Source organism: Myotis yumanensis, unplaced genomic scaffold (assembly GCF_028538775.1).
Source record: "Myotis yumanensis isolate MYYU_CA2020_CCGP unplaced genomic scaffold, mMyoYum1.0.hap1 SCAF_19, whole genome shotgun sequence".
Classification (NCBI taxonomy): domain Eukaryota; kingdom Metazoa; phylum Chordata; class Mammalia; order Chiroptera; family Vespertilionidae; genus Myotis; species Myotis yumanensis.
The window spans coordinates 24711670-24738159 of NW_027223770.1; the positions used below are offsets into that span (position 1 = coordinate 24711670).

Below are 26490 nucleotides of genomic sequence, written 5' to 3' on the forward strand. Positions count from 1 at the left end.
ACAAAGTGAGACATGCTTTGATTTGGACCGTTTTTCATCAACAAAAACAGCTGCTGCATAGGATTCAACCTCGTTGGTGCCAGCCAGTTAGTTAACGTAACCAACGCTTTATCCCAACTCGCTTGTATTCCCCCACAACCCCACGAGGCAGTCACAACTATGACCCCCTCCCGCTCATACTTACTTAGTTCTCCTAAAGAGAAGCAGAAGGATCTGGGGGAGAGAGCCGGCAACCTGGGCGGCCTCCACCAGTGAGTTCAAAGGGTGAAGAACAGAGAGGTCGGTATGTGGAATCATTAAAAGGCCAAACAGGATTCTTCGCCGGGTGTCCGAGACACGACCCCCCGGGCGCGTCCCACTCGGCGCCACTGGATCCGCAAGGACCGGGGAGGGTCCCCACGCGCGCGCCCCGGCCCAGCCTCTACGTGGTTTCCCGGGAAAGGCGGGTGGGGATCCGCCGCCTCAACCAGTCTTGCTAGAATTCCCAACAAAAGCTTTCGGAGCGACCGACGCGGCAGCCAGTCAACGCCGGGCCCAGGTCCCCGGTGAGAGCGGAACTTCCAATTGGTGGAGTCGCTCGGGAGGCGAGGGCCGGAGAGGGAAAGTTCGGCCTCCCTCCGAGTCCTGTGCCAATCGCTGCGCCCGAGCGGTGGCCGCGGGTTAGGTTGCGTGGTGCGGGGTGAACTGGGGCCTGAGGGCGGGGCGGGAGCAGGCGCGGGGCTGCGGGGAGGGGACCCTTCCCGCGGGCGCGCGGAGCGAGGACGGTGACAGCCACGCGCGCACGTGCGCGCCCGGCCGCCGCGCGCCCCCGAGATCTCCAGCCGCCGCGGCGAGGCGCGCGCGATCGGGGTCGCCGCCGTCTAGGGGCCGGGTCCTGGTGACCTCAGCGTCCCCTACCCGAGTCCCGGAGAGCCGGGCGGGTTCCACCCCGTCGGTCCCAGCTCGCGTTCCCTCCCGACGGCCGCCAGGGCCCGCCCCGCAACTCCCCTTTTCCGCTCCCGGGGCAGGGTCCTCGCGGCCCATGCTGGCTGCTGGGGGCCCGCGCCGCCTAGACAGTTCCCGGGCCGGCCGGCCGGCCACCATGGTGGCCCTGAGGCCTGTGCGGCTCCTCCAGGGAGGCTAACAGTCCCAGCGCGCAGGCCTGGGGACGCGAGGGTCCCGGGCCTGAGCCCCGCACCATGGCCGGGGCCATCGCTTCCCGCATGAGCTTCAGCTCCCTCAAGAGGAAGCAGCCCAAGACGTTCACCGTGCGGATCGTCACCATGGACGCCGAGATGGAGTTTAACTGCGAGGTAAGCGGGCGGGCAGCCCCGACGGGCCCGCGGCGAGGTGGGAGCCTGGCGGATTCCCCGCGCCTCGGGCCCTAGGACGGCACCGATCGGGGCGCCCCGGCCCGGGTGTCAAGTCGAGGTGGAAACTTGAGGGAGTCTGTGTATATCATTTCTGGGCGCGGAGAGGTGGCCAGAACCGGAAGGGAGCCATCTAGGCCCAAATCCTCGGATTAAGGATCCATTGCTGTCTTTTCCAATAGGGCACTTGGGCTGGGAAGCACTTCCTGAAAGTTTTCATTCATTGTTACTGCCAGAGGCCGGAGGCATCGCCCGTGGCAAATTCTCGTTTTTCCAATGTCAGGCTTAAGCTCCAGCTCTATAGTTTTCACTTCAGTAGATCATTTGTGTACCCCAGGAATGAAAAGACATCTCGTCTTATTGGGGAGTCTATACTTGTGTCCCTTTTCCAAAATTTAAATTTTCTGGGGGAAAAAACTGAGGTAAGCGATGATGTCTTCTACTTAAATTTCCTATACAGTTTGCAGGATGATGATAAGTTATCGTTTGTTGAATACTTCCGAAGTGGCAGACTTTTCATGCATTTCGTTCTCACAACAACCCAGTGAGTGAGGCGCGCACCAAACCATCTGTCCAATAAATGGTGAAATGGGGTTTTGAAGCAAGCGCTCAGCCAACACAGTGCTTACTGTCTCTCAAGCGATGGAAGCCCTTGCTACTCAAAGTGTGGTCTGTGGACCTGCGGCATTGGCAGCAGTGACCCAAGCCAGGGCTTGGCAAACTTCTTCTGTAAAGGCCCACATAATACATATTTTCAGCTTCGCGGGCCATACGGTCTCAGTTGCAACCACTCAGCTCTTTGGCTGTACCCTTGTAGCCCCAAAGCAGCTGTAGACAGGACTAACTTTCAGCAGGAGGAGCTCCACTGACCTGGTTCTCTGTAAAACTGGTGAAAATTATCATTATTATTTTTAAAAAATATATTTTATTGATTTTTTACAGAGAGGAAGGGAGAGGGATAGAGAGTTAGAAACATCGATGAGAGAGAAACATCGATCAGCTGCCTCTTGCACACTCCCTACTGGGGATGTACCTGCAACCAAGGTACATGCCCTTGACCAGAATCGAATCTGGGACCCTTGAGTCCACAGGCCGACGCTCTATCCACTGAGCCAAACCGGTTAGGGCAATATTTTTAAAAAATACTTTAAACCCTCTAGGAATGATAGGGGCATGCATCAAGTGAAGAAATATCTATTAGAAATATATATAAACAGCCCTAGCTGGTTTGGCTCAGTGGATAGAGCGTTGGCCTGCGGACTGAAAGGTCCTAGGTTCAATTCCAGTCAAGGGCATGTACCTTGGTTGCGGGCACATCCCCGTTAGGAGGTGTGCAGGAGGCAGCTGGTCATGTTTCTCTCTCATCAATGTTTCTAACTCTCTATCTCTCTCCTTTCCTTTATGTGAAATAATTCAATAAAATATATTTAAAAAAAAAATAGCCAAAACCGGTTTGGCTCAGTGGATAGAGCGTCGGCCTGCAGACTCAAGGGTCCCAGGTTCGATTCCGGTCAAGGGCATGTACCTGGGTTGCGGGCACATTCCCGGTGGGAGATGTGCAGGAGGTGGCTGATCGATGTTTCCCTCTCATCGATGTTTCTAACTCTCTATCTCTCTCCCTTCCTCTCTGTAAAAAAATCAATAAAATATATTTTAAAAAAAATACATAAACAGCCAGCTGGCTTGGCCCAAGTGGTTGAGCATTGACCTATGAACCAGGTGGTCATGGTTCGATTCCCGGTCAGGGCACATGCCCAGGTTGCAGGCTCCTTCCCTAGTATGGGGTGTGCAGGAGGCAGCCGATCAGTGATCCTCTCTCCTCATTGATGTTTCTATCTCTCTCTCTCCCTCTCCCTTACTCTCTGAAATCAATTAAAAATATATATTTAAAAAATACGTAAACATTCCATACGGAAGGTGGAAATTTGTGGCATTTGAACCAAGACCTCTGTCACCCTCCCTGCTCCCAGCTCAGCAAGGCAGAGAGAGAGATTCTGGCTGAGCAGTGCTCCCCCTGTGGGAGCACTTTGACAACCAGGGGGCAGCTCCTGCATTGAGTGTCTGCCCCATGGTGGTCAGTGCGTGTCACAGCGACCGGTCATCTGCAGTTCAGTCAATTTGCATATTACCTTTCTATTATATAGGATAATGGAACAATATACCACAATTAGTGGACTTTAACAGCTGGGTATGATAAGGGAAGGAGAATGAGAGTGATTTTAAAACCTTTAGGCTACCCAAAATGTGCCTCCACGAGGAGCAGCACCACAGGCCTCCACACTGTGTGAGGGAAATAGATTTCACTAAAACAAGACAACCAGTCTCTTAACAAATAAATAAGCAAATAACAGTAACACGCCCTGGAGAGGAGGGCACCAGTCCCAAGAGTATGATATATTACTTAAAATGTCTAGTTTCCAACAAAAATCATGAGGTATGCGAAGAAGCAGGGAAGTAAGACCCATACAATGGGAAAAAAGCTAGCAAGAGGAATTGCTTGTGCGAGTGAGCAGATGTCAGATTTAACGAGAAGGTTTTAAAGTAGCCATTATAATAAGCAATGACCTGTCCATTGAGGAAGCCCAGTTAACTCCAAGGAGGATAAGCAGAAAGAGAGTCACAAACAGACACATCATAGTGAAAATGCTGAAAATCAAAGCCGAGCACATTTGGAAAGCAGCAGGAGGGAAAATGACTTTGCCCTTACAAGGAAACCCCAATAAGATTAACAGCTGACTTCTCAGCAGAACATATGTGAAGTGCTCAGAGAAAAAACTTATCAACTGAGAATCCTATATCCAGCACAAGTGGCTATACATGAGAAGGACATTTCAAAGATGAAGGTGAACTAAAAACTTTCCAGTATATTCAAACATTGAGAGAATTTGTTGCTTAAAGACTCACCGTACTAAATACTAAAGGAAGTTCTTCAGGCTAAAAGCAATGACCGTAGATAGTAGCTTAAATCCACATAAAAGAAAAACAAAGAGCACCAATAAAGGTAATTATGTAATTATAAAAGAAGTATAAATACATATTTTTCTCCTCTTAACTGATTTAAAAAGCAATTATGTAAAATATGCATATAATATACTGTTGGGACTATAACAGAAATGTAATCTATGTGTAATATACTTGCCATAATGGTGCAAAGGAGTGGGTAGGAGCAAAGCTGTAATGGGCTAAGGAAATGACTATAGATGATAAAGTAATAATTATCACAATGCATTGCCAGGCTTGTAACTTGAACAGATATAATATATGTAACAATACTACAAAAAAGGGGGGAGGGAATGGAGCTATTTTAGGAGTAACGTTTCTATATATCACTGGAATTAAGCTAATATAAATCTGAAGCTGATTCTGATAAATCAGGATTATATGGTTAAACCCTAGGGTAACCACTAAAAAAATCTTTAGCCCTAACCGGTTTGGCTCAGTGGATAGAGCGTCGGCCTGTGGACTGAAATGTCCCAGGTTCGATTCCGGTCAAGGGCATGTACCTTGGTTGCGGGTACATCCCCAGTAGGAGGTGTGCAGGAGGCAGCTGATCGATGTTTCTAACTCTCTATCCCTCTCCCTCTCTGTAAAAAAAAAATCAATAAAATATATTTTAAAAAATCTTTAAAAAAATATAGTGGAAAAATTTATTAAACAAATTTAAATGCTTCATTAGAAAATATTCACTTAATGCAAAAGCAAGTAGTAAAGGAAGAATAGAGAAATAAAAGACTTAAAAAAACAACAACACAAAAAAAAGAAAAATGGCAGTTCTATACCAAATAGTTATGGAACTTAAATGAAACGGACAAATTCCTAAAGACACCAACTACCAGCATTGACTCAAGAAGAGACAATCTACCCAACTCCTTCACGCCTTTCTCCTCTCCCTCAGAAAATAAAAAAAGAAGAAGAGACAATCTGAATAGACCTACAAGTGAAGAGTGTAATTTCCAAGAAAATTAATGCCAAATTTTCACAAATGACTCCCCCCAGGCACCCCCCCCAAAAAAAAAATAGAAGAGAAAGGACCACTTTTTAGCTCATTTTCTGAGGCCAGCATTCCCCTGATACCAAAACCAGACAAGAGATAGCACAAGAAAACTAGAGACCAATATCTCATGAATATGGAAGCAAAAATCCCACCACCATATTGGAATCTCTGGGAAGGGATCCTGGTAGTGACATTCACAGAGGCAGAATGTTAAAAGTGTATAGTCTGTCAAGCCTGAAAGTACACATCAGTGACCTGAGCATTTTGGTAAAATGGGGGTTCAGATTGTGTGGGACTGAGAATTCTGCATTTCTAACAAGCTCTCAGGTGACGCTGCTGGTGCAGGGACCACACCGAGTGGCAAAGAGCTGAGGAGAGAAAATGCGTGGGCTTTGAAATAAGACAGACCCGGGCTTCATTGAGTCCCAGCTAAACTGCTTGAAGCTTGGGCAAGACACTTACTTCAGCTCTCCGGACCTCAGCTTCCACATCCGGAAAATGGAACGAATATTACTGACCCCCCCCCAAGGCTGTTCTAAGGAGGGATGGAATGCGTGGTGCCGGGCAGAAAGAAAGGGACAGTCATTGGTCTGGGGGCTCAGGTCACCCCGTTCCCTGCCATGTTGTCATTTGTCAGGCGGTTGCATCTCATTGAACCTCAAATTCCCAGTGAAAATTTACCTGATTGTAAATGATGTTCTGATGTCCTGTTGAAAGTAACGGCAGTTTGATCTATGATGACTGGAGTGAACTCCGCTTCGGAGAAGCGATCGGTCTTACTCTCCTGCCCTATTATGATGTTATACATTCACCGAGCAACGTGCTAATGCATTTGAAAAAAAAAAAAGAAGAAGAAGAGAGATGGTTCTTGAGGAATTCTTGGCTTTCTCGAGGTCAAATGTAGGTATCTTTTTTTTTAATAAGTAGTCAGCTTCAGAGCCAGTGGTAGTTAACATAGGAATTGAATCGTATCACCTTATGTTAATAAGTTCAAAATTTTTTTGCTGCAGAGATGGGGGGGGGCGCGGAATCTCTTCCTTGCACTGCTTGCTGCATTGCACAGTTGGCTCAATGCTTTGGAGGATTTTTCCACTTGAAAGACCTGATATTTGTCATTTTGAGAGAGTGGGTGCTGAATGTAATTTGCCAGGAGGCTAAACGGTTCTGTTATTTCTTATCTAGGCTGGAATTTTACTCTAATAACTCAATCTACCAGGAAGAAGATATGAAAAATTGCTCCGAATTGAGTTGTGCGAGATGCTGATTCTATCTTATATTGAGAAATAAAGCCTCCTCCTGGTGTTGGTTGATAGCCCAAAGCTTTTCACAGACCCAAGTGGGGTTAGGATAGGTTTAAATGCCAACATACATGTGGACGCGAAGTTGTCCGTGACAGAAGGAACTTTCCAAAGGGGAAAACAGAAAGGACAACTGGTATTTTCAGTAAGGTGCGAAATTTTATTTTATTTTTATTATTATTATTTTTTGGTGCCCTTAAATGGAATCGAACCTGGGATCTTCAGCCCTCAGGCCGATGCTCTATCCACTGAGCCAAGCTGGCTAGGGCAAGTTGTGACTTGCCCTGAGATTTAGGCACATAAACCATTTCCTCCTAGAATGTAAACTCCAGGAGGGCAGTGGTGGTGATTCTGTTGCGTGGTAATATGTAGTAAGAGTAGTCTACATGAGTCTACACCGAGAAAATTTTCTTCTTATTTCAGAAGAAAGATGGACTCTACCTAATTTTATTGCTGGGCTCTCCCATGGGGGTTTTAAGCAGTGCCCGTGGCTGGCATGGGTGCCGCAAATCAAGTCAAGGGTGAACGAGGAATGCAGTCGTGCTGTGCTGGTGAACAGTGGAGAAGGAAGCCTTTGTAGTGGTAGACCTTCTAGGTTATAATTAGTCTAACTACAATGAACTTTACCTTACGCCTTATTCCTGTTCAAGGATCTTTTTTATGATGTGATACGTAATTGATCTCTGTTTAGCTTGGGGTCCACTGTGAGCACAGGGTTCTTTTCTTATTTCTGCCATCGTTAATTGCTCTCCATTCTTTGGTCCCCAATGTGTCATTTTGAACATTTTCTCTTTTCTTTGTTTTTGGTGATTTCTCCAGTTATTCATGCTGGTTTTGCTTTCTCGTCTAAACACATTGTTGTTGCTTGTTTAATTTTAATTCCAGAAGTTGCAGCATTTGAGGTCTTAAAAAACACACCCAGAACTGACTTTTCTCAGAGCGGCTCATCTTTTTAGCCAGGCTTCTCAGGACGATGCCTTCCGTCCTCCTGCCTGTACTTCGTCTAATTGAGATTCTAAATCCGCGTGTTTTAGTACATTTTTTTTTTTTTTAACCAAGTAAAACTTTATTACCAAACTAGTGCTGACTCGGGGGGGGGGAAAAATCTTTAATCAAACCTTCCAGTCGCTCACGGTGCTTGTCCCAGGTCAGGAATCGCTCCAGCACCACTAGGTGGGGTCAGAGCACATCCTTTCTTAAAGGCCTTGGGCCCTTTGCCTCTCCCAGCTCCTTTTTTGCTCCTTTGCCAGATTTGGACCCGGCTTTGGCAAATTCACAAAGCCTTCCTGCGGGTGAGTTCTGTCACTGACCGCTCTCCCGTGCGTCCTGCCAATGTCCGTCTCCTGGTTTCAGTCATTGGGATCATTTGACTTTCAGATAAAACCGAAAGGCCCGAGTAATTACTTAAACGTGTCTGAACTGGGCCGTGGTTTTAAACTCACCAAACAGTGTATTTATCTGGTAGCCTACTCCTGTTGATCTGAGATTCAGTCAGACCCATGAATGTGTTTAAAAAGTCTTCAGCCCACGGTCATTCTCCTCCCGCGGTAGAAAGCCTTACCCGTCCTACCCACTCGTACTTGTACCTGCCGGTGTTGTTCAAGTCAGTGTCCTTACCATGAATGACATGAAACTTAATCAAAGGTTAAGCTAGAAACAGAATACTTTGAAATTTCTTTCCGGGCCAAGGTCTGGGTCCTGCAGGAACTGATTGGCATAAAAGGATTGTGTTCCGGTCCTGTTGTCCTGGGAACTTTTTTGAAGGAATGCATTTTTATTTATTTATTTATTCATTCATTCATTTATATATTTTTAAAAATACATTTTTGATTTCAGAGAGGAAAGGAGAGGGAAAGATAGAAACATGAGCGATGAGAGAGAATCATTGATCAGCTGCCTCCTGCACGCCCCCTCCTGGGGATCGAGCCCGCAACCCCGGGCATGTGCCCTTGACCGGAATCGAACCCGGGACCCTTCAGTCTGCATGCCGACGCTGTATCCACTAAGCCAAACCAGCTAGGGCTGAAGGGATGCACTTTTAAAGACAAAGTCTAATTTTTGTGAAGGGCAGGCAGAGTTAATTAGTTAGATAATCCTTAATCATGGGTTGTATTTCATAGTCTGCTCGTTCTACCTCATGGTGAGGTGTGTGAAATCTAGCTTTGTGTCTGCGCTGAATTTCCTCTTTCCTATGTGGAGCTCTGCAGAATTTTGATTCCCAGTATTTCGAGCAGCGCAATCACTGATAAATGCCGAATAGCACTAGCACGCTTGGTGCTGAAACACTTCTGTTTTTCAGCAGCATTACAATGATCATTTTTGTTACATTAGAGAATTCATTATCACCAGTCAGCTCTCGGTTATTCGGAGAAAGGCACGTGTTAGCAATAGCAGAACCCGCGTAAGGGGAGAAAATGGAGAACGCACACACACCAATGCAATGTTCAGTGTCATTTACATCCCTGAAAATGACTTCCAGATAGCGCACGGGGCGATCCGGGATTAAAAGAAATGATTATAGCAACCGAAAAAGGTACTGCCTGGTTTATACAAAACCATCTCGGGCTCACAGGCTCCGATGGTGTTAATCCTGAAGGACCGACCACGTGATGATTGTGGACGCCGAGCCCCAAAGAGGTGAAGGGACTTTCCCCCCCGCACAGCGGGCTCGGGCGTTTTATCGCTATTTGACAAGGCCGTGATTGCTCTCATGTTGTGAGCTCGATTCCGAGGACAGAAATTGTCTTCTTCGCTTTGGGGGGATTGTTGCTTTTATAGCACCATAATCGTATTGTTGCCTTTTGCTTTGTCATCTGTCAGCCGGGTTTGAAGTGCTTCGTCTTTTTAAATCCTCACCCGAGGATATGTGTAGAGAGAGGAGGGGTGGGGGGAGAGAGAGAAACACAGAGGGAGGGAGAGAAAGAGAGAGAGAGAGAGAGAGAGAAGGAGAGAGAGAGAGAGAAACATGGATATGAGAGAAAAACACCGATTGGTTGCCTCCCCTGTGCACCCTGAGTGGGGCTCAAACCCACAACCCATGTATGTGCCCTGACTGGGAGTCAAACCTGCCACCTTTAGGTGTACAGGACGATGCTCCAACCAACTGAACCACCCGGCCAGGCCTCATCATCTTTTTTTTTCCATAGCATCATAAAATCCGGGCATTGCCAGGGGCGTAAGAGATTGTCAGGGGAAGAAACAGGCCCAGTTGAACTGCGTGGCTCACCCTAGCTCAGTGATGGCGAACCTTTTGAGCTCGGTGTGTCAGCATTTTGAAAAACCCTAACTTAACTCTGGTGCCGTGTCACATATAGACATTTTTTGATCTTTGCAACCACAGTAAAACAAAGACTTATATTTTTGATATTTATTTGATATATTTAAATGCCATTTAACAAAGACAAATCAACCAAAAAAATGAGTTCGCGTGTCACCTCTGACACGCGTGTCCTAGGTTCGCCATCACTGCCCTAGAGTGTAGGCTTGTGCGTGGCGGAGGGAGGGAGTTTAGAACGCAGGTCTCTTCTCTGGGTTCACTGCGGCCGCCGTAACCACTCTCTATTTCAGCAGGAAACACGCCAGGGGCTGCAGACATAAGAACCCTGCCGTACCGCCGCCCCCCCCCCGCCCCCCGAAACTATAATAGATTGTCTTTTGAAAGACTTACCAGCGTTTCAAACCTCTCTTCTGTGACTTCCCAAAGTGCTGTGCCTCTCTTGTTCTGTGGAAATTTTTCTTGTCGGTTCTCTGAGAGTGCGAATTCCTTGCCAAGGTGTTGTTAGAGAGAGGGAACCAGTCTGTGTCACCAGAGGGGGAACAGCTATACCTCCAGGCCCACTTATGCAATTACAATGTTAACGAGGAGCTCCCTAACCCGCCCCCCCTGCCCCCCCGGCTTCGTGGCAATCATTCCTTAGACGGCTCTTCTGCTCAGGAGCCTCCTCGAGCTGTCATCATCATCATCATCATCATTATCATCAACATCGTCAGCCGCCCGCCAGCACGATTCGATTCGAGGAGACTTGAAGCAGCCCTGGCTCTCAAGGAGCGTGTGATGCGCAGAACCGGAGGCAGGACCGGAGTCGTGGGGAAAGGCAGACGCCTTCTTTTTCTGTGCGCCCCGACGCACGGGCCTGGTGTTGTTTGTGGGGAGGGCGACAGCGATGAGATAAATGGATCTTAGGAAGGCCTGGTTCCGGATAAATGGAGGCGGGTCGTTTCGCTGACTCGGGAAGGGGCAGTCGGGGTTGGAACAAGGCCGGGAAATTGGTTGACAGAGGGAGGAAGTAATTTCAAGGTGGAAGGTCTTGAAACCAGTCATTTAAATAGATTTCGCATACTAACAGGGACGGTTGGAGGACGGGGACAGGAAAATTACTTGCTATGGTCGATTATGACGGAAATTGACAGGACAAGAGAGTGGAGATGGGATTTTTTTTTTTTTTTTTTTTTGCAAAGAAGAGGCTTTAGGTTTGTGAGATTTTGCTCAGATTTAGAGGAGTGACATAGGGGGCTGTGATTGGTAGACCAGAGAAATGAATTTCTTTCTTTTTTTTTTTTTTTTGTTTTTGCTAAAATCCTGTTTCTATTTGGAGGGTCCCCTTGCCCCTCATGGTGAGAAATAATGGCTAATTGGGAGTGTGTCTCCTTTCATTGCAATAGGGAACAGCACGATTGTTGTGTAGTGCGAGCTCATAAGACGCAAGCACCTGTTTCTGGGTTACGGTGATACCACATTGAGTTGGGGAGTGCTGGTTTTATTCCTGCATTGCCGCACTTTTTTTATCCTCTTTGATGAAATAATATTTTAATGGGACTCATTATTCGCTAGCTGCCCAGCAAAATCATTTTTAATAACTCTTTAGATTGTGTTTATCTTGGATATGGAGGTATTTGGCATCTGGTTTGTTTGTTTTTTTTTTCAAAACGGACAAATAAAAGTTGTATTTGGGTCTGGTACGTTAGCATCTTCAGTTCTCAAGTCTCCTGTAGTGAATCAGCTCCCGTAGGCCAGCCATGACCGCAAAAGTCAGGGGTAAACATTGGGAAGAGAAACCACAGCCACCCTTGGTTTTCCGTCTCTGGAATAACGGTAAACACGTGTTGCATGTCCTGAACCGGGGGAGGCACAGTTCCTTCTGTTGCTCTGTCTGTAAGGGAGCTATCTGTTTGGCGCACTTTTTAAAAGGAGTTTTCTTTAAAAAAAATATTTTTTTTATTGATGAGAGAGAGAGAAAGAGAGAGAAATATCGATGTGAGAGAGAAACATTGATGGTTGCCTCCCATAACACAACCTGGGTGTGTGCCCTGATCGGGAATCGAACCTGGGACCCTTCGGTGCCTGGGACGGCGCTCCAACCCAACTTAGCCACCCCAGCCAGGGCCGATGGTAGTCTAATCCGGCCCATGGTAAGATGACTGTCATGGGTGTTACTCACCGCGCTTCCCTGGTCAACAGCCCCCCACCAGCCCTGTGCATCGTCGGTGCCAGGAGCTTCCTGCAGCAGGTAAGTGCTGCATCCGGCCACGGCCCCGCTGCGGAGGCTGAGTGCTCAGTGCTGTTTACTTAAAACACTCCGGGTTGATAAATGACAAGCACTTCACTCTGGATAAAGCTCATAAATTCAGCCCCTAGAAAAAATAACAAGCTGGCGGCACTTACTCCTGTTTATAAAGTTCATCCGCATCTGTCTTTGATGCAGGCACAAGTATAGATCTATGAAATAGCTCTGCGGACTGTTCACGTAATAGAGGGCACAGCCACAAAGCACCGGGCGTCGCCCTCCTGGCCTCACTTCCTTGAGCCCCTGCGCTTGAAGGGCACCTTGGGCTCGAGGTCCGAGGAGTGGAGGGAGCTTACGTGCTGGGGAGTCCAGATTTGTGCTCCTTCCTACCTTTCTTTCTTTTTTTCTTTTTTTAATATTTTATTGATTTTTTACAGAGAGCAAGGGAGAGGGATAGAGAGTTAGAAACATCGATGAGAGAGAAACATCGATCAGCTGCCTCCTGCACACTCCCCACTGGGGATGTGCCCACAACCCAGGTACATGCCCTTGACCGGAATCGAACCCGGGACCCTTGAGTCCAAAGGCCGACGCTCTATCCACTGAGCCAAACCGGTCAGGGCTCCTTCCTGCCTTTCTTCTCCCTGCGGGTCACCTCGCTCTCCCCACCTCTCTTTTTTCTGTCCGCAAAGTGAGCCTCTGCCGCTCAGCTTCCTGCTGCGAGGCCGAGGCGAGGCCAGGAGCTGTTGTGGTCGTGCCCGAGGAACAGTTTGAGCGCTTGGACCCGGTGGGCACACCCCGGGTTTAAAGGGACGTTTCATCAAAACCGGGAGCTGTTCTATTTTTGGCAGTGTGTTCAGGAAAAATGACAGACCCTGTGACAAACAAAACGGCCTTTCCGTAGCATACGTGCGACCGGGTGTCAGAAAAGGAAATATTTTATTTTTTTAAATATGTTTTGATTGATTTCAGAGAGGGAGGGAGAGGGAGAGAGCAAGAGAAACACCAATGATGAGAGAGAATCACTGATCGGCTGCCTCCTGCACGCCCCACACTGGGGATCGAGCCCGCAGCCCGGGCATGGGCCCTGACCGGGAATCGAACCGTGACCTCCTGGTTCATAGGTCGACGCTCAACCACTGAGCCGTGCCGGCCGGGCAAGAAAAGGAAATATTTTCATAAAAAAGTAAACACGAGACTCGTCCCACTGGCCGTGGCTTCTTAGAGACCTGGCAGGTGTTGTGATGGGATGCGTGGCTGCTCAGAACCAGTGGCTGAACGGCGTGGCTCCTGACCAGCCGTGGAGCCGTCACACGCACTGGGCTGGAGCTGCGTCTCAGTGCTGCGCTGAGCATGCTGCTTGTCAGACACCAGGAAAGTGCAGAGAACATTCCTTCATTGGCAACAGCTTGGGCCCAAGTGGCAGACACGCTGTTCCCTCCAGCTGGTGTGACCCCCCTCCCCCACCTGCTTTCTTTTCTTTTTTAAATTAAATCTTTATTGTTCAGATTATTACATTGGTTCCTCTTTTTTCCCACCATAACTCCCCTCCACCCAGTTCCCACTCCACCCTCCGCCCTTACTCCCCACCCACTGTCCTCATCCATAGGTGCACGATTATTGTCCAGTCTCTTCCCGCACCCCCCACACCCCTTTCCCCCGCAAGAATAGTCAGTCCATTCCTTTTCTATGTCCCTGATTCTATTATATTCACCAGTTCATTCTGTTCATCAGATTATTTATTCACTTGATTTTTAGATTCACTTGTTGATAGATGTGTATTTGTTGTTCATAATTTGTATCTTTACCTTTTTCTTCTTCTTCCTCTTCTTAAAGGATACCTTTCAGCATTTCATATAATACTGGTTTGGTGGTGATGAACTCCTTTAGCTTTTCCTTATCTGTGAAGCTCTTTATCTGACCTTCACTTCTGAATGATAGCTTTGCTGTATAAAGTAATCTTGGTTGTAGGTTCTTGGTATTCATCACTTTGAATATTTCTTGCCACTCCCTTCTGGCCTGCAAAGTTTCTGTTGAGAAATCAGCTGACAGTCGTATGGGTACTCCACCTGCTTTCTTAGCCCCTTCACCAGAGGACCAGCTACCCCACTTGGCTTTTTTTTTTTTTTTTTAAAGAAAGTTGTCATTTTTTAAAAAATATATATTTTATTGATTTTTTACAGAGAGGAAAGGAGAGGGATAGAGAGTTAGAAACATTGATGAGAGAGAGAAACATCCATCAGCTGCCTCCTGCACACCCCCCACTGGGGATGTGCCCGCAACCAAGGTACATGCCCTTGACCGGAATCGAACCCGGGACCCTTCAGTCCGCAGGCCGACGCTCTATCCACTGAGCCAAACCGGTTACAGCCCCCACTTGGCTTTTAAGACCCAGCTGAGACAGCGGCTCCCCAGCGCAGGCTCGCCTCCGCGCCCCCTCCCCGCCCCCCGCCCCAGGCCTGGGTTGTGTTCCCATAGCGCTCTGTTCTGTCAGCATTTACCAGGTTGCATGTGCGTTATCCGTTTACCTGTCTTCCCTGTCAGACGTGAACAGGGACAGTGTCTGGCCCCGAATTCATCATTTATCTCCTGTGCTGAGCACGGCGACTAGGCCGTAGTGGCTGCTCAATAAATGTTTGTCAGATGAGTGATGGCGCGGTCCGTTCAATGAGAATTGATGGCGCCCTTTCTCATCTGTCATCCATCATCCGAGGAGCGAAAGAGGGCTGGGAGGCTTTCAGCAGTGCCCCTTGAGAGCATCAGGAGTGGAGGCAGGGCCGGGATGGATGAGTCACTACCCTTTATCGAGTATTTCCTGTGGGCAGGTCTCTACCTCGGGCCTTTTCATTGTATCAGCGCTCTTCGTCCTGAGATCAATCTGCTCAGATCATCTGTCGATCATCCCCACCGAGAAGCGCGAGAAAGTCCGGTAACGTGCCCAAGGTCGCAGCGTGACGGGGACCGAGATGCCGGTCAACGTTAGATAGCCACCCCCGGCCCAGGCCCTTCTGGGACTGGTTCCCGGGAAGAACGAAGTCCCGATGTCCCGGGACATCTGTCTCTTATAACGATTTACCTTCCTTCCTGTATCGCTGGGAGGGTCCTAGATATGACACGTCCTCGGGGACAAGGAGGAAACAGTCACGCAGACGACGGTTTCTGTGTCCCGAGGTGCACGCGGGAGAGGCCGAGTCAGACGGCTCACAAAGACGCGCCGTTAGAGGGCCCTCTTGGTCCCTTTGGGAGCTCAGCAGTCAATACTCTCCAGTCTTAATGCTACCCCTTCCCACGAGGACCAGCTACGCTTTTTTGCCTCTAGACCAGCGGTTCTCAACCTGTAGGTCGCGACCCCTTTGGGGGTCGAACGACCCTTTCACAGGGGTCGCCTAAGACCATCGGAAAACACATCTATAATTACATACTGTTTTTGTGACTCATCACTAGGCTTTCATTACGTTCAATTTGTAACAATGAAAATGCATCCTGCGTATCAGATATTGACATGACGATTCGTAACAGCAGCAACATGACAGTGATGAAGTAGCCACGAAAATGATTTTAGGGTTGGGGGTCACCACAACAGGAGGAGCTGTAGTAAAGGGTGGCGGCATGAGGAAGGTTGAGAACCGCTGCTCTAGACCTTTGCACGTGCTGTTCCCTCTGCCTGGAACACACTTCCCTGCTCACTCCTGCCCTCCCCACACCCAGCCTCCACTCAGCTCCTGTTTCCACGGGAGTCAGTTTAGATGCCATTTCCCATTCCCCCAAGACAGACGGTCCCTTAGTGGGCGTCCCTGCAGGCTCCGTGTCCCTGTGGCGGCACCCACACAGGTGTTGGCGTGAAAACCACACCTGGAGCTGATTTCCACGCGTGGGGCGAGGGAGGGGACTGTTGGTTCCTGACTGGTTCGTGCTCAAGACCTGGTCTGCGGGGGCAGAGGCCGTCTCTTGTGCTCCCCGTTTAGCCCCTGCCCCTCGGCTCTTGCTCGGACACGTTGGGCGTTTACCAAATGTTTGTTGAAGGAGCGGGTGGACGGAGGTTCATCTTGCTTTCAGTTTTGAAGGCTCGCGGGTTCTGGAAGCGGCCGGGTCTTCCGTCGGACAGCCGCCGTTGGCCGTGGCTGGTGCGTCCCTGCGTGGCCGGACACGGTGGGGATAGAGACACGGCAGATGGGGCTCTGTTCCGAGGTGCCTACGATCTTAGGGAGACGTTCGGACGTCCTGAATCACGGCACAGCATCAGCACGGGACAGTGGGTCACTGATGAAGCTTCTTTAATTACGTTCAATTTGTAACAATGAAAATACATCCTGCGTATCAGATATTTACATGACGATTCATAACAGCAGCAACATGACAGTGATGAAGTAGCAACGAAAATAATTTTATGGTTGGGGGTCACCACAACACGAGGGACTGTATTAAAGGGTCGCGGCCTTAGGAAGGTTGTCACGGAGAGGAAGGGAGGGGGATAGAGTCGGCTGTCACCAAGGAGGCCCCATTCGCAGCCCAAGACCCCCCTGCACAGGGCGTCCCGAGAACCACTCGGAGCCACTGGGAAACATGGTTCTTGTTTGTGAAGAAGTGGAGCCCCGAGTTAGGAGGACCGAGCCAGCCTCGCGCGTCCGGGGGAGGGCACGTTGGACAGGGGATCCTCGGGTCGGGAGACACCATGTTGGTGGTGAGAGTGAGCCTAAAAGAACAAATTCTTTTTTTTTTAAACACATTTTATTGATTTTTTACAGAGAGGAAGGGAGAGGGATAGAGAGTTAGAAACACCGACGAGAGAGAAGCATCGATCAGCTGCCTCCTGCACACTCCCCACTGGGTATGTGCCCGCAACCAAGGTACATGCCCTTGACTGGAATCGAACCCGGGACCCTTGAGTCCGCAGGCCGACGCTCTATCCACTGAGCCACACCGGTCAGGGTCTACGTTAGCAGGATCTGTGACTCAGTTTCCTTATTTATAACAAAAAGGGGGTAGATCTGTAGTAAGTAGGCTTATTTCCAACTCGGACATTCTCGGATTCTTTTTTTTATTTTTTATTTTTATATTTCTATTGATTTCAGAGAGGAAGGGAGAGGAAAAGAGACGTAGAAACATCTGGGGCTCGAGCCTGCAACCCGGGCGTGTGCCCTTGACCAGAATCGAACCCGGGACCCTTCAGTCCCCGGGCCGACGCTCTATCCACTGAGCCAGACCAGCCAGGGCCCGAAGTTAAAAATCCAAGCAGGGCATTTTGAATCAGTGTGAGAATTTCCATCCCCTTCTCCTCACTTTATTGCCAGCTCCCTGGGAACAAAGGCATCGGCTCTGCATTCAACAGGGATAGTTCTGTATTTTAAAAACAAAGGAGGAAGGAATACAAGAAAATTGCATTAATGCGGCATTATGCTTGAGAATTTAAACTCCCACGTCAAGACATTCCCTGGTCATTCCCTTTGCAGCTTCTTTCAGATGCCTGGGCATCCCATTGGCAGCCCCTTCGTGCCATGGTGGTGCCGTGGTGTTGACGTGGTGGTGCCGTGGTGGTGCCATGGTGGTGCCGTGGTGTTGCTGTGGTGCCTTGCCGGGCTGTGAGTTAGGGAGGATTTGGAATTACTTTGATCTTGGCCCTGGGGTGTTTAACTTCTCCAAGCTAATGTCTGGTTTTTTATTGTTCCATTATCTTGTAGCAAGGTAGTCATTTATAATTTATAGACTGTGTCCTGGCTTAAAATAGAGACGAGAATAAGCAGCATCCTGAAGCTTCTAGTTTTCCAAAATAACGTTTCTTCGGTGCCGTCTGCCTGTAGGAATTGAAACCTGCCGTGTGTGCGTGCATTAAAAAACCCTTTGTCCGGTGGTCAGGCAGGGACGCGGTGTGCCGACAAGCAGTCCTAAGCCCTGCAAAGGGGGAAAGGGATCATTAAAAAAAAAAAAAAAAAAAAAAGTCATTTGATTTCATTCTCTGTGAAATAATTTCTACAACGTCAACCTCTGTAGTGTCTCGGGGGCCTCACTAAAGTCCCAGGGAGGGGACGGGCAGAGCGAGAAGGACAGATAGGAGACGCGGCTCCGGCGAAGGACAAAAGCCAGGGCGCGTCCCGGCCACTTGTCGGCCGCGGTTTTGGAGTCCTTCCATCTGGGCTGCTCCTTTGCTCCGTGATTGGACTGCAGGCCTAGGGGAGGGAGGGCTCTCCTGCTGAGAGCCTCGTAGAGAACACGCTGTTCATTCACAGATATTAAAAATAGAAGCCCTGCGGGAAAAGTCCTCTGTCGATTCAGGGTTTAGCCCAAGCCAATCGGATATCAGAGGCCTAACTTATTTTTTTTCCCCTCTTTGCTTTTATACCAAGTCGTCTAAACCCTAATTATTCCCTCATTCCTTTTCGTTATGCACCTTCAGTGTGCCAGGAACTGGGTGGAGATTTATTTTCTTCCTTCCTTCCTTCCTTCCTTCCTTCCTTCCTTCCTTCCTTCCTTCCTTATTTATTTTATTATAGGGAGGAAGAGAGAGAGAGAGAGAGAGAAAGAGAAATATCCATGATGAGAGAGAATCATCGATCGGCTGCCTCCTACAAGTCCCCCACTGGGGGTCAAACCCACAACCCGGGCATGTGCCCTGACCGGGAACCGAACCCTGACCTCCTGGTTCCTAGGTCGACGCTCAGCCACGGAGCCACGCCGGCCGGGCCTGGGTGGAGGTGTCTAACGAGGGCAGAAGGAGAGCTGGGTCTGCGGTCGAGTGGCCTTGTTCTTCTGGCGTCCGGCGACGCTGTCATTGAGCCCCAAGTTCATTCTCGCTACGCCCACTGAAGCTGTGACGTGTCTCACCTGCTCATGACTGTACCTGGGCAACATCTGAGTGCCCACCTGGCACTTGGGGGGCCCTTGGGGGTAGGAGGCGAGCCGCGGCCCACGGGCAGTATGGGAACAGGTTGGGTGATTTAACGCGAAAGCCACAAGGTGGCAACATTCACTAAACCGAGGGGCATTTTCTTACTTGTTTCTCCAGCTAAGAGATTGGACGGCTGAGGGGTGTAGCAGCCATCGCTCAGGCCAGCGGTTCTCAACCTTCCTCATGCCGTGACCCTTTAATACAGTCCCTCATGTTGTGGTGACCCCCAACCATAAAATTATTTTCGTGGCTACTTCATCACTGCAATTTTGCTACTGTTATGAATCGTCATGTAAATATCTGATATGCAGGATGTATTTTCATTGTTACAAATTGAACATAATGAAAGCATAGTGATGAATCACAAAAACAATATGTAATTATATGTGTGTTTTCCGATGGCCTTAGGCGACCCCTGTGAAAGGGTCGTTCGACCCCCAAAGGGGTCTGGACCCACAGGTTGAGAACCGCTGGCTCAGGCCCTTTTGAAAGCGGGGCTGTCGAATGCGTGCACTACAGTATATCGGTCTCCGCTCGTCCCTGGTTCGGACGCTGAGAGTTTGAAACTGCTCCAGTTGCCTCCCCTTTGGCCTCAGTTCTACAGCGTGATCAGCGTGGACTGACTCGTCTCTCATGTTGCTTTTCTCCATGATTTATGGCTTTGGTCACAACTTCTTTTCCTATGTTGCTTTAAAAAAAAAAAGTTCTAGTAAAACCAAGCCTTTAAATTTTAAAACAACGTGAAACAAGCAAACAACAGATCACTAGCCTTTTATCAAAGGGCAAGGTCGTGATTTAAAAGAAAAAAAGACAAAATCTCCAGGAAATTAATGTGCCTGGAAGCTGGCCCCCTCCCCGGTTCACTCCGGAGGCTGGGCTCTCCTAGGTGAGGACGCGCATTTCCCGGTTTTCCCGAACGGGCTCTGGGGGTGCTGCGGTCGGTGGGGAGCTGTCCGAGGGAGGCGCCGTGTGTGCCGTGCAGCGACTGAGCCGTTCAGCTCTCGTCGGCATCTCCCCGCTCCTGGTTTTGTGGAGGAAGCCTTCACATTGTTTAGGAGCCTGTGCCCGTCAGCCACCTTCCTGTCCTCTCCGCATCCTGGAACCCGAGAGTGGAGAGAGCAGAGCAAAGGTTTCTGTGCGAGCAGATTATGGCTCTTGCTCACAGTGTTTTGTGTGTGTGGTTTAAAAATATATATATATATATATATTATTGATTTCAGAGAGGAAGGGAGAGGGAGAGAGAGATAGAAACATCAGTGATGAGAGAGAATCATTGATGCCTCTTGCGTGCGTGCGCACGTGCGCGCACACACACACACACACCCCACTGTTGATAGTAATACAGCTATCTCCCATTCCCTCCCCCTCCTTCCCCCCCTCCTCCCAGCCCCCCCCCCGCCCCCCCAGGTCTTCACTGCCCCGTTGCCCGTGCCCATGGGCTGTGCATATAAGTATATACGTTCTTTGGTTTATCTCTTCTCGTCCCCCCAGCCCCACATCGAGCTATGCCGGTCTGTTCCATGCCTCCCGGCTTCGGGTCTTATTTTGTCGGCCAATCTATTTTGTTCATGAGATTCCACACATAAGTGAGATCATGTGACATTTGTCTTTCTCGGCTTGGCTTTTTTCACCTAGCGTAGTATTTTCCAGGTCCATCCATGCTGTCCCAGAGGGAAAGGGATCCCTCTCTCTCTCTCTCTCTCTCTCTCTAGCTGCATAGTATTCCATAGTGTAAATGTCCCACAGCTCTTCTACCCACTCATCTCCTGCTGGGCACTTGGGCTGTTTCCAGACCTTAGCTGCTGTGAATAATGCTGGCTCACCACATTCTTTGTGTGTTTTTTTTCCCCCTCCTGGTTTGCTGTGTTGCAGATGAAGTGGAAAGGGAAGGACCTGTTCGACTTGGTGTGCCGGACCCTGGGGCTGCGGGAAACCTGGTTCTTCGGGCTGCAGTACACGATCAAGGACACCGTGGCCTGGCTCAAGACGGACAAGAAGGTTGGGCCGCAAGTGGATGGGACCGGAGGGGCGGGCGTGTGCTCCGGCTCCTCCCTGCGCGTGGGCCCAGTGCAGCTGCTCACCGTGGGGCTTGGCGGGTCCAGGGTAGAGAAGGGGGTTTCCTACCCCTCCCAGGCTCTCCTGGGCACGCAGAACCCACCACCGTGAAACTGCTGCCACCCCCTGGCCCCTTTCCTCGTCGTCACCGGGCTGCCTGCTTTTGGCGTTAATGCCGGTCAGCTCACCGAGCCGCTAGTCAGGCTTCGTGAATAAAAGTGACATACGTTACTTAGAATATATGTCGTGGAAAGATGTTCTTGGGGCTCATGTGCTTTATGAAGTTTTATTTTAAATATATTTTTATTGATTTTCAGAGAGGAAGGGAGAGGGAGAGAGAGAGAGAGAAGTATCCATGATGAGAGAGAAGCATTGATCAACTGCCTCCTGCACGCCCCCCCCCACTGGGGATCGAGCCCGCAACCGGGGCATGTGCCCTGACCGGGAATCGAACCGTGACCTCCTGGTTCTTAGGTCGACACTCAGCCACTGAGCCATGCCGGCCGGGCTAAAAGTCTTTTTGAGAAACACCATGGCCCGACTCAGTCTACTCATTCGTGCGATCTAATGAATAAAGAGTTGCCCTGGTCCCTGTGATGAAGGAAGACCATCCATTTAGTCCTTGTGATTTTTTGGGGCTGCTGAGGCCTGACGTGGGCTCCCAGCAGTTCTGATGCGGCTCAGAAGTGAATATTGCCTGGGGAAGCTGCCCTCTGTGTGGGCTCATCCGTGCACACAAAGACATACTCGCCTGCTTACCTGCCTACCTAACCACGAAGATGGTTGAGACCAGGGCCATATGTGTTTCTCAGTGAATCTCAGAGGAAGTCAGTGTCTAATTCTTACCCCAAATGGAGCCTGATTTTATTATCTGCCACATGGCATGATAAACAAAGCCTCCCGGCTTCTGCCACTTTGACGCTAAACTCACATGTTCGCATTACTTACAGATGGACACTCACCTGAGTCTTCGTGTTGGAATCCCCGCAGGTTATAAATTTCACACGGTATTCCCCAATGATCTCGAACGTCAAGTTGCCCACCTTGTGCCCATGTCAGCAAGCTTGTCCGAGATCAGCCCTAGCCGGTTTGGCTCAGTGGATAGAGTGTCGGCCTGTGGACTGAAGGGTCCCAGGTTTGATTATAGTCAAGGGCACATGCCCAGGTTGCAGGCTCGATCCCCAGTGGGGGGCCTGCAGGAGGCAGCCAATCAATGATTCTCTCTCATCATTGATGTTTCTATCTCTCTTTCCCTCTCCCTTCCTCTCTCTGAAATCAATAAAAATATATTTAAAAAAATAAAAATCTATAAAAAACATTTTAAAAAAAAAAGATTGTCCGAGATCAGGTTTATGTTAAGTCTCCTGGAATTTGGACCGGGGCGTGGAAAGCGATCTACCAAAGACAGCAAAGCTTCCTAGTTAGTATCTTCTTGTGGTTCTCAGCGAAGTGAATTTAAATCGTCTCCCCGAGTGTTGGCCAAATGGCTATCGGACTGGGGGCATCAGGAACCTCTGTGCCTTGCTGCTCAAAGGAAATCAACTGTGACCCATGTTAATGGCATGTTTATGGCCTGGAGGGAAACTCGTTCTGGAGAGCAGATGGCGCGGGCTTTTCGGGGGGGTGGGTGGGATCGCTGGGAGATGAAAGGCGTGCGGCTTGCTGCCTGCGCCCACGTGTTCTTGTGGGGCGTCTCTGGAGGTTCCTTGAAACACAGGGTCGCCACGAGGGACACGTGTCACGTCTCCTGCTTAGCTGGTGTTCAGCCGATTTGACAAAGATTCAGTTCATCGTCCGAAGCTCCGTTCCAATATGGACCTGAATGTTGGGTGTTGTTGGCAGCAAGAAAAGAGAATAAAGAAATATTTACCACTATTTTCAAAAACGTTGGAAAAAAACATTCCGCCTCCGATAAAGGCCGGCAGCCCAGGACCTCGGAGTCAGACATTTATAATTGTTGACAACCTCTGCGGCCTTGAGAACATTAGTGCCTTCATCTTCGCTCTCCTCACCCCTCGGGCACCCGTGAATTAGCTTGGTTCAGAAAGGCCGTTTGAAGTAAAACCTCTTGTTAATCACCACCTCTGGGAAATGTGATGAATTTATTACTTTTTAAAAATATATTTTTATTGATTTCAGAGAGGAAGGGAGAGGGAGAGAGAGAGAGAAACAGCCACGATGAGAAGAGAGTCATTGATCGGCTGCCTCCCGCACGCCCCACACTGGGGATCGAGCCGGCGACCCAGGCACGTGCCCTGACCGGGAATCGAACCGGGACCTCCTGGGTTCATAGGTTGATGCTCAACCACTGAGCCACACCGGCTGGGCATGTGATGAATTTAGAGGAGGAAAAATATCGATATGCTCCCTGTGAGAGGTTCTCCGATGGGGGCGTGGGGAGAAGAGGTGCCAACGTAGCCTGTTTTGTCTTTTGCTCTGCGATCCCGCAGGTGCTGGACCATGATGTTTCGAAGGAAGAGCCGGTCACCTTCCACTTCCTGGCCAAGTTTTACCCCGAGAACGCCGAGGAGGAGCTGGTTCAGGAGATCACGCAGCATTTATTCTTCCTGCAGGTACAGTAGTCCGCGCTCCCCCCCCCTCCCCCGCCCACTACGGGAAAGCCCACCCAGGCGTGGTGGTTGCAGAGGCGTCAAGGTGACCTGCGGGAGGAAGACTGTCCGTGTCGTCCCCGGAGCTTCACGCGGTGAAAAGGTCCCACGTCCAGAAAGCCGGTCCTTTCGGTTCCGGGACGGACAGCGCCTTTAGAACAGGACTAGATGTGAGTGGCGAGAAGCGGTGTCGGGCGAAATGGCAAACGTGCGATGGTGAACGATCAGAGACAGGGAGCCGCCTGATTTGAAAACTCTTTGACGACAGATCCCGTTTTGCTGCTCGCTAACCTGAAAGGCCTCAGCAGTCGCCAAGGGAGCCGAAAGGGAGTCTTGCAAAGAATAGTTGTCCCAGAAGTTCAGCGTCCATTCTCGTTAAGGCGGGAGTCCGGGACGCCAGCGCCGCCTGGTTAATCCCACGCACGTGGAGCTTCGCACGTCACGCTTTCTGCTACTCCTTGTCCGTGTGCTACTCCTCGCCTGTCACCCTCTCAGTTCTCCCTTCCTCCCTCATAGCTTCCGAGCTCCTTAAAGGCTGGGCTCGCGGAGTGCGCAGTAGGCATTCCGTCAGTAATCCCTCGGCCCAGCCGAAGAGGTTAGGGCAGTGATGGCGAACCTGTGATACGCGTGTCAGAGGTGACACGCGAACTCATTTTTTTGGTTGATTTTTCTTTGTTAAATGGCATTTAAATATATCAAATAAATATCATAAATATAAGTCTTCGTTTTACTATGGTTGCAAAGATCAACAAATTTCTATATGTGACCCGGCACCAGAGTTAAGTTAGGGTTTTTCAAAATGCTGACACGCCGAGCTCAAAAGGTTCGCCATCACTGGGGTAGGAGATCCGTTGCTAGCGATAGGTTCCAAGACAGCTAGCTGGCCGTCCGAGGGCGCGGTGGGGGGTTGGGGGGTGGGTTAGTGTGAGGATGGAAACCTTGTCCGTTTTGCTGGTGTCCTTATGGCTCGATCGGAGCTTCCCCAGTCTTCATGGTGAGTTACAGCGATTGGCCCCGGAGCTGCTGGCGTGCCCGAAGGTGCCCACTGTCAGTTGTGGGGAAGACTGCAGCCGGGGTGTTAATCACATGACCTCCCAGCAGTAGATGGATGGCCTGTCACGTAGCCCAGGCTCAAAATATAGTTCGAGCCTCGGGCTATTGCATTCGTTCCGGAAATATTAAGTTAATAACAACCTCCCCCCTCAAAATTTGTTTGTTTGTTTGTTTTGTTAATCCTCACCCGAGGCTATTTCTCCCTGGATTTTTAGAGAGAGTGGGAGAGAGAGGGAAAGACAGAGAAACATCGATGTGAGAGAAACCCATCGATTGGTTGCCTCCTGCACGCGCCCCAACCAGGCCCTGGGCCGGGGAGGAGCCTGCAACCTAGGTATGTGCCCTTGACCGGAATCGAAACCAGGACCCTTTGGTCTGCAGGCCGACACTCTGTCCACTTAGCCAAGCCGGCGAGGGCTCCATTGATTTTTAGAGAGAGCGGAAGGGAGAGGGGGAGAGACACAGAGAGAGAAACATCGATGTGAGAGAGACATAACGATTAGTTGCCTCCTGCACGTGCCCAGACTGGGGCCGAGGATTGGACCTGCAGCCTCGGCGCAGTTCACTCCGTTTGTGGATCTGGTGGCTGCTGACCTCTGTGAAGAGAGAGCCGGCTTTCCCGTCGTGTGTATCTCGCTGCCCCCCACTTCCGGCGGCTCCCTCGCCGCTGCGTCTAAGAAATTAAGTGCCCTGAGATATGTTCGTTCAGCATTGCGGCTTAAGAGTTATATTTCCTGGACCTCGCGAGTGCTTAACGGTTTAATCGATCCCACTTCATCGCTTCCTTTCTCCTTAGAGCGGCCGTATCGAAAGTGATGGTGTTTTCCCCGCAGCCATAACTCAGGGGCCTCGCCGCCTTTTCTCTTGTGTTCGGACTTGAAAGTAGACGCTGTCCCCCGCGGGTGCTGCCTGTGCTCAGCGGGGATGAGGCTGCAACCCCCATCAGAGCCGCTCCTCTGTCCCGGCCCAGATGTTAGTGTCTCTCTCTTTCTGTTGTTGTTAATCCTCGCCCGAGGATACTTTTCCATTGATCTTTAGACAGAGTGGAAGAGAAAGGGAAAGACAGACAGAAACATCGACGTGAGAGAAACACATCGATGGGTTGCCTCCTGCACACACCCTGACCAGGAACCTGGGCCGGGAGGGAGCCGCAACCGAGGTCCGTGCCCTTGACCGGAATCAAACCCGGGACCCTTGGGTCCACAGGCCGACGCTCTATCCACTGAGCCGCACCGGCCAGGGCTCATCTCGGTGGTAACCGTGAACTGTCTTTCCTCCTCAGCACTTGATCGTGAGCAGAAGCCATGAGGGGTTCTCACGCATGGCCGTCTCACCAATACCTGCTCAGCGCCTGAGCTCCCAACCTGTCTGCAGCAATAAAATTAAAAAAAAATCGTACCCTTTTGTCAGAGCTTCATTAACAGGCCGGCTTGGCAGGCGGCCCTCAACAGGACGCCCTGCGGCCGTCCGCCGTGCCCAGCTGCGCGGCTCACGGCCACGTACCCCGTGTCACGTGTCCCCTGTCGCCCCTTTCAGGTAAAGAAGCAGATCTTGGATGAGAAGATCTACTGCCCGCCCGAGGCCTCGGTGCTGCTGGCTTCGTACGCCGTCCAGGCCAAGGTAGGCGCCAAGGGGATGTGTCCGCGGGGCCGCGCCAGTCGTCTGGTTCTTGGGGTTTCCTAGACTTTAGGGAGACTTTCCCCGGCAAGGGGGAAGGCCCTGGGGGAGCCAAGTCTCACTTCTGT

At 50.0% G+C, this 26490-nt stretch overlaps 1 protein-coding gene across 2 annotated transcripts in view; it reads left to right on the plus strand.

The window, feature by feature from the left end:
* The first annotated feature begins 749 nt into the window (after nucleotides 1-749).
* Nucleotides 750-26490, plus strand: part of NF2 (NF2, moesin-ezrin-radixin like (MERLIN) tumor suppressor) — a 68766-nt gene continuing 43025 nt past the window's right edge. For both annotated transcript variants that reach the window (XM_070400221.1, XM_070400220.1), the window contains exons 1-4: nucleotides 750-1292; nucleotides 20901-21026; nucleotides 23534-23656; nucleotides 26282-26365. In XM_070400221.1, the coding sequence (XP_070256322.1) occupies nucleotides 1179-1292; nucleotides 20901-21026; nucleotides 23534-23656; nucleotides 26282-26365 (447 nt within the window). In that variant the 5' untranslated portion in view covers nucleotides 750-1178. The remainder of the gene's footprint in view (nucleotides 1293-20900; nucleotides 21027-23533; nucleotides 23657-26281; nucleotides 26366-26490) is intronic.